The sequence below is a fragment of the Papaver somniferum genome, unplaced genomic scaffold, assembly GCF_003573695.1.
Source record: "Papaver somniferum cultivar HN1 unplaced genomic scaffold, ASM357369v1 unplaced-scaffold_158, whole genome shotgun sequence".
Taxonomy (NCBI): Eukaryota; Viridiplantae; Streptophyta; class Magnoliopsida; order Ranunculales; family Papaveraceae; genus Papaver; species Papaver somniferum.
In genome coordinates, this window is record NW_020625264.1 from 3,843,940 (window position 1) to 3,858,257 (window position 14,318).

The 14,318-nt window shown below is 36.8% G+C and overlaps 3 protein-coding genes across 4 annotated transcripts; 1 reads left to right on the forward strand and 2 right to left on the reverse strand.

Annotated features, from left to right (window-relative positions):
* Positions 1 to 1,522: 1,522 nt before the first annotated feature.
* On the forward strand, positions 1,523 to 4,527 carry LOC113337013 (guanine nucleotide-binding protein subunit gamma 3-like). Its single transcript, XM_026582715.1, has 5 exons — positions 1,523 to 2,141; positions 2,460 to 2,512; positions 2,671 to 2,715; positions 2,805 to 2,849; positions 4,104 to 4,527. The coding sequence occupies exons 1-5, from the start codon at positions 1,920 to 1,922 to the stop codon at positions 4,477 to 4,479; spliced, it is 741 nt and encodes a 246-aa protein (XP_026438500.1). The 5' UTR covers positions 1,523 to 1,919; the 3' UTR covers positions 4,480 to 4,527.
* Positions 4,528 to 5,192: 665 nt separating this feature from the next.
* LOC113337153 lies at positions 5,193 to 6,520 on the reverse strand. 2 transcript variants are annotated; one of them, XM_026582843.1, is made up of 2 exons: positions 6,095 to 6,520; positions 5,193 to 5,479 (listed from the first exon to the last, which is right to left on the reverse strand). In XM_026582843.1, the coding sequence occupies exons 1-2, from the start codon at positions 6,437 to 6,439 to the stop codon at positions 5,456 to 5,458; spliced, it is 369 nt and encodes a 122-aa protein (XP_026438628.1). In that variant the 5' UTR covers positions 6,440 to 6,520; the 3' UTR covers positions 5,193 to 5,455. The 2 variants fall into 2 exon arrangements, with proteins under 2 accessions (XP_026438628.1, XP_026438627.1); XM_026582842.1 differs by having other exon boundaries at positions 5,193 to 5,482.
* Positions 6,521 to 11,841: 5,321 nt separating this feature from the next.
* LOC113337208 lies at positions 11,842 to 14,305 on the reverse strand. The gene is made up of 4 exons (XM_026582909.1): positions 13,815 to 14,305; positions 12,616 to 13,152; positions 12,067 to 12,381; positions 11,842 to 11,989 (listed from the first exon to the last, which is right to left on the reverse strand). Exons 1-4 carry the CDS (start codon positions 14,303 to 14,305, stop codon positions 11,842 to 11,844), a joined length of 1,491 nt encoding a protein of 496 aa, XP_026438694.1.
* Between the last annotated feature and the right edge of the window lie 13 nt (positions 14,306 to 14,318).

The window sequence follows — 14,318 nt, forward strand, 5'->3', positions numbered from 1 at the left end:
GATTCGCGAATCATTCGCGAACTTACTAACTAGGATCACAAGTAACACCACTTAAAAACTGCGACAACCTGCTACTCCTGAAAAGAGATTGATGTTGCATTAGCTTTTTGCATATCCGCAGTACTTTCTTTTGGAAAACAGCTTTGGTTGCATCTTACTGTACGCGACACTTCTTCTTCCTTTTGACATATCTTTGTCTAAGGTCCCATGCCCCCCCACCCACCATATCTTACCACACTCACTCTCTCTGAGTACAATTTCCTCTTGTCACTTTCTGCATATTTTCTCACTAAGTTTATGACATTTGTTGTACAATATAGAGACTAGGGACTCGCACTCTAAACAATTGTTTAACTAAATTTATTCATAGAGGACCCCATTCTATTGGATTTTGGTCAAAAATTGAAGTCTACTTATGGTTTTCATGCAATTACTCAAAGTGTGTTTGACTCAGTTATCCTGATAAAACGGAAAACTCTACGTTTGGCCATTCCCATCTTCACCCTACTGCCAATAATTTCTGTCTAGGGTCCGATATACGTTTCATAAAGAATTACTCCATATATCATATCATTGGAAACTGTATTTTTTTTTATTTTATTTGAAATTGGTTTTTCTTGCATTAAAAATAATAAATATTTTTTCAAATATAAAGAATTATTTTATTAAATAAAACAGTCGAATAAAAAAATTATTTTTTAACGAACCTTAACATGTATACGAGTATATGCATACCTACTCCCAGTAATCTACATAATCGGTTGTTGTCGCATTTTCATATCGGCTGTGTTGCACTAGGAATGAATCCTAGCTTAATGAACAATAGCTACTTGGTTCTACACTGCACAAACTATTCTATATTTTCACATTAACAACTCTGATCAAAGAAACATTGTGTATAGAAAATTTGGAATTTTTTACTATATGTGTAACTCCAAACCTTCCTTTTTAACAACTAAACTCTAAAATCTCTATTTTTGTGGGAATATAGGATCCCTCGATCAAATTCAATAGGAGTTTCAAACCAGGGGATTCTAGTTGCTCAAGGCCAAGGGAGCATCGTCTCATGGGAATCTCCAAACATGCAGCAAATATCTATATTCTAAAAAAAAGTGCTGTCTGTTTTGGGTAATAGACGGTCCTTGATTTCGGCAATTCATCGGCTTGGATTTATAATTGGGGAAGTTTCTATCCGTACGTCCGTCCATCCAAATTTGCTAGCATTAGCCATGGCTTACTCGTTTTCTATTTGAAATTGACACATAAGCTTATTCGGTCACTTCGAGTTCTCCCCAATTCGAATAAATTTTTCAGACACGAATCTCAAAACACTGTTTCCTTACAGATTTCCATAAACATTTTCTTTCAATTCAATTTCTTCTTCAGTCTTCACGTGTTGTCTGAAGTACTCTCTCTCCTCTGCAACTTGAGAGAGAAACAACAGAGCTCAGAGAAAGTAAAACTCAGAAATTATATATATATATATTTTTTTTGTTGCTGCAACTAAAAACCAAAGATAAAAATCACTGTTAATGGTTTTTTGTTTGTACGGACAAAATGGGGCAATTTGATTCTTCTTTCCCTTCTTCTTGTTACTCAAAGATTTCTAGGGTTTTAGCAGGGTTTTACATCATCATCATCTTCTTCTTCTCTGCAACAACAACGACTACAAGCAGCAGCTAGCATATATATCTAGTACTATATTTACTCCTTTTCTGAAGTTTCCTTCTGCAGAACTGTCATCATCAGAAAAACCTCCTTTATTACTCACTCCATCTATTCATTTATTCCTGCCCCCATTATAAATTTTTACAACCACTTTTTCAGTGAGATAAAAGAATAACAAAGAATCTCTGTTTTCTTAAAAAAGCTCTGTTTTATTAATCACCGGATTCCGGTGGTGGTGATTTTGACTGTTAATGGGTTCTACTACTACTATTAACTGTTCAACTACTAGTAATATCAGTTCTGGTGACGGTGGTGGGGTTGTGGTTGCTGTTCCTCCTCCGTCTTCTGGTTCTTCTGCTCATTTGGTATCATATCCTTGTCCAAGATCACCACCAAAGTATCCAGATATGACTGGGAAGCATAGACAGCTTGTCAAAGTTCAGAAATTGGAGAGGGAGATTGGGTTTTTGGAGGTAATCAGATCTAATTTCACAACCCCCTTTTCTGATTTTTCTGAAATAATCCTCAATTTTTCTGTTCTGGGGTTTAGGGTTTTGATAGTTGAGTGCGTAATCAGTCATTTTCAATTTAAAAGGTAGCAACTTTTTGGTTCCCAAAATGGTATTATATGAATTATGTCTGTGAATTTCAGATCTTGATAGTAAAATGTCAACTTTGTTGGGTTTTTAGTAGATTAGGATGAAAATGAAAACCCCCAAATTGAATTGGTGAAAAAAATTTCAGGGTGGAAGTGATTTTGGCCTAATTTTGTGTAATTTGTTTGCAAACAGGAGGAATTGAAATCAGTTGAGAACCTTCAACCTGCCTCTAGGAGCTGCAAAGAGTAAGTTTTTTTTGGTTCTTTTATGTAGAATTCTTTCCATGGGGGGTCAATTGCCCTACGATGGGCTGTGCTTCGTCTGCCACTGTTAGATAGTGCCATGTGTGTATGATTGTAAGTTTTTTCGTGTTTCATCTGATGTGTTGTGTGATACTTTACAGGGTTGACAGTTACTTAGCTGCAAATCCGGATCCGTTGATACCAGTGTATGGTTACTGACTTTTAGCCTTTGCATACCGTAAGATTTTGTAGGTCGCTGATGGGTAGATTACTTATGAATTTGGGTGTCTTGCAGTAACAGGAAGACACGTAGATCATGTAGATTCTGGAGGTGGCTCTGGTACATTTTTCTCAATCCCAATTCATAGTCATTATCTATCAGTTCTTTTTATGTTTGCTAATTGTTCCTCTACACTTTTCACTTATTAAATGCATGCATCGGAACACTAGGCTTAGATTAGGCCAATTTGAAATGAATTCATTTGATTTGCAATACAAAGCTTTTGGATTAGCACGTATGCAAACGGCATGTATTGGGCTTATTTGGGATGGCCAAGGTTCCACCTTGGCCTGATTAAAACTGAACTAATTGGGTTGAATTGCATAATGGGACTGTGTTTCGGGTTTGGAGTTTCAATTGCATCTTTAAAGGAAGCTACAATGTTTTTGATTCGAATTTGTCCCGTCTGTATATTTTCTCTACTAGAAGTTCAGTGAGAGAATATGGTCTTTTTTTTAGTTCACTCAGTTTAGGTAAGATAACGCTGTTCTTGGTTTCCGATGAATGTTTGCATGCTGTGAATGTTAAAAATGACTCAACTATTATGGATGGTTGTCAAGATTACGGTAGCATTTTGCGTTGAGCCTTTAAAGTAAGAGGCAAGAAGGCTGAATAGTGTGGGGCATCTCCACTTTTGCCTCCTTATTAGTGGTCAACGTTCAATCAGAACACAACTATTATCCTCGAAAGCCATTTTTCACATTTGTATCATGCGAATGTTCATTGGAAGCCAAGCAAAACTTAAGACAAATTTGTTGGCTAATTTACATGAAAGGTAGCGATATCTACTACATCAAATAAATTAGACTTCACTTCTCAGGCGCTCAAGATGGCACATTGAGTTAAGTTAATGTATATGCATAGTGGAGTAGATTATGACACTCGTTTGATTTGGCATCCAAATTCCCTAGCTGCAATAGTAAAGCTTTTATTCCATGCTAGATTTTAAACGATACTAGTACTTAAATGTCCTTAACTGCTATTTTGTTCTATGCATTCGACACTTTAAGTCTCAGTTCTGCAACTTATATGGCTTATAAATTCAATGTGCAGTAGGCAGTATCCAAGCATAAACAGAAATTCATTATCAGCACTTCGATAAAATTATTTGTGAGCTAACAAATGTCCCATATCTACTTATCTTGGTTGGGCATGCTGTAACATTTTTCTTGAAGTCGACATGCCAAAAGCCGACATGTTAAGCTTACATTCCCTAAATGAACGATCTTGTTTCCCTCTGTACTGAGAATATGATTACTTCATTTTCCACATGCCTTTTTCTTTACCTGAGTGTGTTTCGCTTTCTATGTGCAGTGGCAAGTCTTGTTTGAATTTGTCATGGATATGCTGTTGCTCCTGTGGTTGCTCCCTGCGTCTTACGCCGAAAAACTGTACATTATGTCCACAAAAAGGTAAGAAGAGCTGTTGCTCAGGCTGTTGCAAATCCTGTAGTGGATCTTGCTGCTGGCCCAGCTGCTGTTGCGGTGACTGCGGCGGTGGCTGCTTCAGTAAAAGCTCCTGTAGCAAGTGTTGTTGTGCTCTTCCAACATGCAAATCATGCACCAATTGCTGTTCTTGCTTCAAATGTACCTCTTGTTGTTCTTGCTTTAAATGTCCTACTCTGAAGTCTTGTCGTTGTTTCAGCTGTAAAAAGATATGTTGTAATCCATGCGCATGCCTCTGTTATTGAGACATTTCTATGTACACATACATATATTGTTATTTTAGAGTAATCCATATTGCCTCCCGTTTATCTGACTCTGACGTAATACTTACACTATTCTGTAACTCTGCTTTTGGCATTCTCTGCGCGCATTCATCTACATTTTGTTTTTTAATGAGGAGAGAGCAGTTTTTCTGTATGCAAGTCCTGCGGAAAGAATCAGCCTATGATTTGTTGTCTCTGACAATATTAGCCATCCGTTTTATTCCACTTGAGTTACTCTAGTTTACTGGCAGTCTACCTAGTTCCTTTGGGTTCCTTATCGGTTTCGCAGTTGGATGATGAACAACCTGAAACTTTCATAGTTAATGTCTCCTGAATTGGTTGAGCATTTTGTCTATGCCTCAAGAGAAGGCGGGGTTATTGAATATTTATCATCCAGTCTTGGTAATCTGGACTACCAATCATTCTCCATCGTGCCTCTGTAGATGTCAGTAAATTCCTGCAAGTGTGCTGTGACTGGTGAATCTTTTGAGGCAAATGGAAAAATGTAAAAGTGATTTTGACATGTAAACCATTCTCAGTAAAAGTTGCTATCACCGGTGCTACAAGCCAAATGTCAGTATAAATCAAGAAACTTAAAAGACGGCTACAATGCAAAATATCTAATCATAACAGCCAGAGTGCAAAAGATATTCTATTTTGTCAATCCTGAAAAGTCTAATAGCAGTATTACAGTGACTGTCATCCACAGCCACCAAAAAATTCATTTTGCAGTACGCAAACCAATTCAAAAACAAACACAACAAGGAAACATACACAAGGGGATAATGAAATCTGAGTTTTTGTAGAACTGGATGTCAGAGCAGAGAACTCAATTTGATTCAACTTCCTTGGAATGATGTTTTGGACGGACTCCTGCAGGAGCAAATGCAAATACCACATCTGACTGACTTTAAAAATTTCCAGTTGGTCTGCCTTGTTGCTAGCTGGTTAATTCCTCTTATTCAGGCTTCCTCAAATGAAGCTGCTAGAAACACGAAAGAAAGTCTAATAAGAATGGCCCCATCCAACCAAAATCTAGAGGTACTGCAAGTGCATCATCATGGAAAAGATAGAATAATAAGCTTCTAATAAATCTGGTGCAAGATCATAAACACCAAAAACAAACACAATTACAGCATATCTAAGACAACTAGTCCAAACTTCAAAGTGTGAATGTATATTTGATGATAATGAGTACAAACAATTACTTGGCTAAACTCAGTAGCCTAGAACAACTGAAAACCACAGATTCAATAACCTACAGTAAATGCGACTTTTCTATGAATTTTCAAGGTAACAAAAACATGTGAAGTTAACATCACACATACTTTTCAATCTTACGGTGCGAGTCAAACAAGATGGTATGCAATCATTCTTGGCCCAACATGGGTGACCAGTTTGTCGTACCACCGAGAAAGCTCTATGTTTCGTGTTTGTAACTGTATATTGTAACTAAACATGGTAAACATAGCAATTTCACATAATTAGAAGCTAACAGTAATTCAAGCTTTCAATTGAGTTGTGTAACTTGTGTTCAGTACGAGATTAAAATTGTTCTCTGATTTCTGTAATAGCAGAGAATCTGAATGAAACTTACCAGTTTATATTTATCTAGAGATTGGTTTCTTCCTTCTGCTCCTTTTGAGAGATAACTGTTTTCTGCCCCCCCGCTAGATCTTGCTCTTTCACCCGAATCCATTAGTTTCGTATCTTCTTCTCCTAGTGCTTTCAATGACACTAAGGTGTTCCTGTGAGGGATTCCAGTTTCATAATTCTTACCAAAATTCACAAGATATCTGGAAGATGAAGCTTCTGGGGGGGTAACTGTATACATCTTTATCACGACTATCGCGGCACAAAAGCCTACCACTCTTTGTAAAGGTGATAGGTAAGTTACACCATGGTAAATTACTAAACCCTTTACTCCAAATACATACATCATGATAATTTTGATTCTTCTTTAAAACCCATATGTCAAAACCTCTATCCTGCAGGCAAACATATGCACATAGATAATCGTCAAAAACATGTAGTTCAAAAATGGGTTGCAGATTTCCAATTCGCCACAAACAAGGCGGTGGTGGAAGTTCTCGGAACTCTTCATCGGCCAAAATAAAAGCGACGACAATTCCCCTGTTGTCCACCCAATGAATAGCTCCATCCGCAAACACACCAGATCGGTCCCTGACGTACAACCAATTCACATCATACTCCATCTTTTTCTTAACATTTCTCCACCCAATTCCACTACCAAGAGTGTACACCTGAACAATACCTTTACTTGTACTCATTTGTTGATGGAACGTAACCAAATCCAGTTAACAATACCTTTATTTGAAAGTCTGGAAGGACAACATATTCTCTAGTAACTGGATTACAGATATAAGCAGATCATAAAAAGGTTGATTGTTCATTCCAAGAGATGCATTCACACAAATTAATCCATTACATGAGCCAAGTACAAAAAAAGGATAAAATGGAGGTCTTAAATTCATCCTTATTCTTCTCATCATACTCGGTATAAGCATAGGGAAACAGTTCTTCATCAACATTAACTGGTTCATTTAATAAGAAACTCAATTTACCAGAATTAATATTATGATTGAGAAGATGGTTCAAGTGCATTTGCAAAAATGATGGATGTTGAATTACATTTCTCCGCGGTTTTGATACCAATTTGCAATCTAATATAGATTAAAGGGGTAAAAGAGAAAAAATTTCTAACATGACATCTGATGGGAGCAAATCGAAGTTCCCCATCGAAACAGGAGAGATTTCAGATTAATTAGGGTTTCAGGGAGGGGATTTGGTTTTGAGATTGAGACAGGAGACAAGGACTTAGAAATGAGATGGTTCTTTTCTGTTACTGTCGGGTTTAGATCTAGGGTGTAAATAATACCCGAAAATACTCGGCCTGCCTGTATCCGCCCGAGCCCGCCTGTACCCGAAGTAGTCCAAAGTCTGTTATGGCCCGTCTTGGACCACCCGGCCTGGCCTGGATTAATTTATTGGGCAGTCTCGGGATTTGCGATTAATTATGATGCCCGGCCTGATACTCGGCCTGGTGCCCAGCCTGAAAGCCTTTTATGTGTCATTAATCATTTAATATCCTCTTAAAAAGACTTAAAAGTTGCAATTTTATAATCGTCAATTTTGTGTCAAGAAAAATAAAATATATAATTGTTTTTTACTTATAATTAACCTTTTCAAAACATTAATGGTAATATATTTTCTTATTAGAAAGTTTATTGTACTCTAATTAATTATTTATTATAGGCTAAAAATAAAAATTTGTCAGTGTAATTTAAATATAAAATAATACTATCACTTATGATATGCGATGTTGGAAAGGAAAGGATATTGTATTTAATACCGTTCATTTGAAAATTTAAACTTAAAAAAAAAATTCAAAATAGTGGTCTGTCCGACCCGATCTGGCCTGCCCGTATAAAAAGCAGGCTTTGGGCGGTCTTTGGGTAGCAAAATATCTATTTGTGCCCGGCCTGTCCGGCCTGAATTTGTTTACGGGCTCACAAATATTAAGCCTGGCCTGCCCGGTCTGTCTTAGTTTTTGGGTCGGGCGGCCCGGCCTGCCCGAATTTACACCTCTATTTAGATCTACCCGATCTATGGAAAACGGGTTTGGACACGGGCTTGGACTATTCTAAATGGCCAATATAAAGGAAGTCAAAACTTGGGATTTTAGTCTTAGTACTCCGAGCTCCCCATCATTACGAGGGGTGGACAACCAAATACGTGGATTTTACCAGTACCAATCTACATTTTGGCGGGTGGACATTCGATCCATTTCGTGACAGACTGGACGCGAGTGAATTTTTGAAACGGGTTGTTTTCACAGATTGGACGTGTCTGGAACATCACCCATTCGTTGGACACCTAACCCTAAAGATAACGTTAGTTACACCACCTTGACCGTCGGTTCAAATTGAAACAGTTTAATTTGTAAGCAATGCTGCTGATACCTAAAGTAGTTAGGGATGTCAACAGATAAATATCCGCCGGATATTGGACAAACCGATAAGGTTAAGGGTTATCGGATATCCGATATCCGATAACATCCGACGGATATCAAAAATGCAATCCGATATCGTTAACGTTAAGCTATCGGATATTTATCCGTTAAAATCCGATAGCATCATTGTTGTTCATATTGGGATTTCTGATGACGAACCGGAAATGGAGTGGACGGGTTATGTTCGACAGAGGGTTTTAGCATCATCAACTCCAGATACAATGAGGACTGTGACACCTGATAGAATTATGCATAAACCACCTCCTCTCAGAGAGAATTCAAATCCACAGTCATCGAAGCATCTTTTTTACTTCCACCTCAACCACTACCGATGGTGTTACCATCAACACCTGCACAACCAGTGATGTCTGCTGCTCTTCATGTGTATCAACAAGCTGTGAAACAGCCAAAGCCGAAAGCTAAAGATGCAAATGAAAGAGATATGAGTATTGAGAAGGAGAAATTGGGTGAGATGTTGCAGAATTTACCTCAAGATAGGATGGATCAAGTCTTGCAGATAATTAGAAAGTGAAATGTTGAACTAGCTCAAGATAGGGATGAGCTTGATACTGATATTGAAGCTTTTGATGTTGAGACACTTTGGGAGCTTAATGGGTTTGTGGGTAATTACAAGAAGATGCTGAGTAAAATAAGAAAACAAGGTGAGGCTGTTTTACAAATTAAGATAACCCTTAAAATCCAAAATGAAGAAACAAAATCAGAAAATCATACGTTTTACAAATTAAATGACATGGGAACTCAAAATATTTATGAATAATGATGAAAACCTTAGGAAAACAAACAATTGAATCACATCGTTCTTCTATACACTACACTATTGAATCAAAATCCAGTGAAAAATACCTTCGTCGATCGATAAGATAGAAACCCGAAATGCTTTTGCAAGAGAAGTAGAGGAAGATGAAGCAAAACCAAAAATGGAGAGATACCGACACCATCGAATCTCTTTAGGTCGTCTATGTTGGGAACTTGAGGTGAAAAACGCTGCTTAGAGAGACTAGACTAGAGAATAGAGAAGATTAGGTTCTCCGACAGACCGATGGATAATACCTAGGGGTAGGAAATTACAAGTACATCCCTAGGCTATCGGATATCGGATATTAACCTAACGAAACAACCTATTCCGATATCGTTATCGTTAAGAAGAAATATCCGATATGTCGGATTTCAGAAATGGATATCGGATATCGGTTATCCGTTGCCATCCCTAAAAGTAGTGAATCAAATACCTACTACTGGCCAAGCAGCCAAGAAGAAATGTAAAGAACTAGAATTGTTGAAACTAGCATATTGGAAGATCAATCGGCTAAAATAACCATGAGCGGATACAATATTATAAGTTTATTCCTCTTGACCGAATCTGTAACCTTCATTAGCATATTTATTTTCTATGGTTTCTCTTATCAAACTAGAAGTTACGAAGGAACCATGTACAACATTAAATAGGGAACAACTGTATACACCAACTACGCCTAGCATGTGAAATTAATGGGTGCATAAGGATGTTGTACTCGGCCTGGAATACAATCATGAAGTTGAAAGTACCAGAGATTCCTAGAAGCATACTATCAAAAAAATTTCCTTGACCAATTGGGTAGATCAGTAAAACTTCGGTAGCAGCTTTAACAAGAGCCGAATACGCGACAACAATCCAAGGGTGCATACCCATATGGAAACTAAGTTCACACTCATGTCCTATATATGCAACAACTACACCAAGTAAGAAGTGCATAACAATTAGTTCACAAGGACCACCATTGTATAACCATTCATCAACATAAGCCGCTTCCTAGATAGGATAAAACTGCAACCTGATAGCTGCAAAAGTAGGAATAATGGCACCAGAGATGATATTGTTTCCATAAAGTAGAGACCCATAAACAAATTCACTATCAATATCTACATGAGGAGCAGCAATGAAGGCGATAATAAATACATAAGTTGCAGTGAATAAGGTAGGGATCATCAAAACACCAAAAATCCCAATATAAAAGCAATTTTATGTGTTGGTTATCTAGTTACAGAAACGATCCCATAGGCTTTCACTTTCGCTTCTCTCTAAAATTGGAGTCATGGTAAAATCTTGGTTTAATCAATTATCAGAGACTACCAAACATGCAAATTATCTATAATTGATAATTGATGGATCGTTATCTTACAATATGACATGACTTATATGCCCATGTCAACCAATATAAGATTCATATCCATACGGATAAACTCATTATAATGATTGGTGAATGAATAGACTAAAGTGAAAAAAATAGAGATCCATTTCATTTCTATTTTCCATCTGATATTTTGGGTTGCATGAGACTCGAATTCCCTTGTTCATATAGGAGAAAAATTCATCCCCAAACCGTGCTTGCATTCTTAATTACACAAGGCTTTCCTTATGTATACATCTAAGACTCAGTTCCTTAAAAAAGATCCTAAAAGAGATAAATAATAATTAAGTTGATTAAATTACAACAACATATGAAATGAATAAATTTTTTTTTTCGTCTTTTTGGTTTGAGATCAGTTAACAATCTCCTAACCGATTATGAATGATTGACTAGGTCATTGACATGAGAAATATCTAAATACAAAATCTTTTCTCTATAGAACTTCTGGGAAGAAGAAGCGCTTCAGAAGGTCAAAGGGAGAACTTGTTCTTCCTCTGTAAAGTATTCTTCCAACAATTCCGAACCTAATCTTTTCAAAAAAGGACGTACATTATTTATGTGTTTACGAGCCAAAGTTCTAAAGAACGGAAGTTTTTTTTTGTTTTGTAAAGATATAAACTCTTTTTTGTTTTTGGAAGATCTGCTATAATAAAGAGAAAAGATTCTACATATATGCCCAAATTTATCGAGAATATTAGAATATGATAAAATCGTCCCAAGCCGGCTTACTATAGGACGTCTTGAAATGTTACAAAATTTCGTTTTAGCCAATGACCCAAACATAATAAATAATTGGCACTTTGGTATCAAACTTGTTAGTACAAGTATTCATTATAAATGTATTTTCTATCATTCGACTCCTTATCATCGAGGGGTTAAGTCGTATAGTTGCAAGATAGCTCAAAAGATCGATGAAATGCTTGAATAATTTATTTATATTAATTCTATGTGGTTGAGACCACAAGGAAAAATTACATTGCCATAAATGCACAAGATTTCATTTCCATTTATTCATCAAAAGAGTACTTCCCTTTGAATCCAAAATTGATTTTCCTTGATATCTGACATAATGTATAAAAGGATCATTGAACAACCATAGGGGGTCAAACATAGTAAAAAGCATCAAAGCACGGGGAAAGTAGCTCTATTATGGTGACCATGGGTGAAGAACTTTGTGCACATCATAGGTCTCTTTTGCTTCTCCCAAGCATTCTTGAAACGCTGTGCTTTTTGTCTACCAGGTGGAGGAACAGGAATAGGAACAATAATCCTATAACTAGGATCATAAGCATGCGGCTTGTCATAATTGGGGATTGACAAGATGATCTCATGATATGTCTTGTTGACCATTCAGTGGTGAAGTATGGCTCGACAAATGAAAAGATGTCCTCCCTCGTAGCTTGAATGGCACTACAAGCATGTGCACAAGGAAAACCATTAACTCGCCACCTGTGACATGTACAAGTTTTCTGCAATGGATCTACAGAATGAGTCGGGGGTGATGCGACTTCATACAATCTTTCCATGGACTCAGTAACAGTCCAAGTACGACCAATGTCGATATTTTCCTTTAGTAAAGCCTCAAATGTGGGAGTGAGCCTGGTTTTGAAAGTTTCTAGACCTTCTACCCTTCTCGTAGAATTCATCTTCATAACCTTCAAACTGACATAGTAAAAACACAAAATATAAAATCAAAATATGATACAGAAGGAATACAGATAAACCATGTGTACAACAATGTACACACAGATGCAGAATCATAGATAAAACATGAGTAAAAGTATCTACAGATCAAACAAATCCATGTGTGCGACAATGTAAACAGATAAACATGCTAAAGGAAGATGTACACATCAAAGAAAAAATAATGAATGAAAGACTAAAGATAAAACTCACCGTATCGCATCGAGAAGAGCAAAAACTTGCAAATTTTTGAAATCAGGAATCCAGTTGTTGAACGACTCAGAAAAAGTTGAAGAGTGAGCACTATACTTGCATATAGGGAAAAATACATTTTCCCATTTCTGCTTTGGAATATTCCTGATATAGTTAGCAACATGTCCACATCCAATTGCATGCATACCCCTCAAAGCTTCTTTAAAGTTAGATGTTGTGTAAGAATAAGCCGCTTTATAAAACAAATCACTAACAACCTTTGAATTCGTATCACCCGATCCAATGGGAAGATTGCACTTGATGTGGTAAAAGCAATAGCTGTGATATGAATCAGGAAACACTCTTGGAATTCCCTGCAAAAGTCCTTCGTGACGACCACTAAGGAAAACAATCTGACGACCATCAACAACTTGTTTAATATTCTCCAGAAACCAAAACCAATTGTCTTTGTTTTCAGAAGAAACAAGACCAAAAGCAAATGGGTTAAAACCATTGTCTCCATTGACATATGTTGCAACCATCAAAGTACCCCTGCATCTACCAGTAAGACAAGTAACGCCCAAGTAAATCATGGTCCTGAGATACTTATAGGCTATGCTTGCAAGCACCGAAACAAATGAATATCCTCTGAAATCTGCTGGTTTCATCCTCAACTTCAAACTTCACATAGCTATCAGGATTAGTTTCTTCAATTGCTTTGACACACCAACTTAAATCGCTATATGACTTCTCATCATCACCAAATTTTTCTTAAAATATAGCTTCTTTCCCTTTAAGGGCATGGTGATACTTAATATTGGACCCATAAGTCTTCTTAAAAAGTGACATGATCTGTCCGGGTTTTATACTAGGATCACCCTGTATATTGTCAGCGATCAGATGCTTGACTAACTTGGTAGTCACCACAGGACTCTTCAACCTCAAACCAACACCACATCTACAAAAAAAAATATGGAATAAGTAACGTGCACCACAATTTACACCTAATAAGATCTCAAAACAAACATCACATATACAAAAAGAAAACACATACCAATAAAGAATATGTAATTTACACCAAGAGAATGTAATCTACAAAATGTGTGACCTAAAAATATTACAACAAGGAATGTGTACCACAATGTACACCTAAAACAAGTCCACATATAAAAGCCTAAAAACAAGAATTCGTAATGTGGACTAATATGAACACCACTAACCTGTGAATAACATTAGAATCTTTCAGCACGAACCGAGAAATGTCACCATTGACAGGCCTAAAGTGAATCCTCCAACCACAATGATTTTCAGCGCACTTTGCAGTAAAACGAGTCTTGTCATTTTTTAGAATAATAATCTTGTGACCACTAGCCATCTTGTACTTATCAACTGCAATTCTAACAGCTTTAACACCACCCATAAATTCTCTGCCAATTTTGTCAAAAACAAATATCCATTCATTACAAATCAGAGGCTTGGCCTGGTATGCATCATGATCTACCACCCTTACCATCTTAGGACTATCAGTTACACAAGAATCTGCAGTACTAGAACCAGAACTAGAACTACAACCACAATTAGAACGAGAAGTATGATTCCGAATCACGTCAACATTCAAATAGAAATCTTCATTCTTAATAAGAATAACAAGAGCAATCAAACCTTGCAATTGTATATCACCTTGTACAAAAAGTAACATATCATTATCCATTTAACTGAAGCGT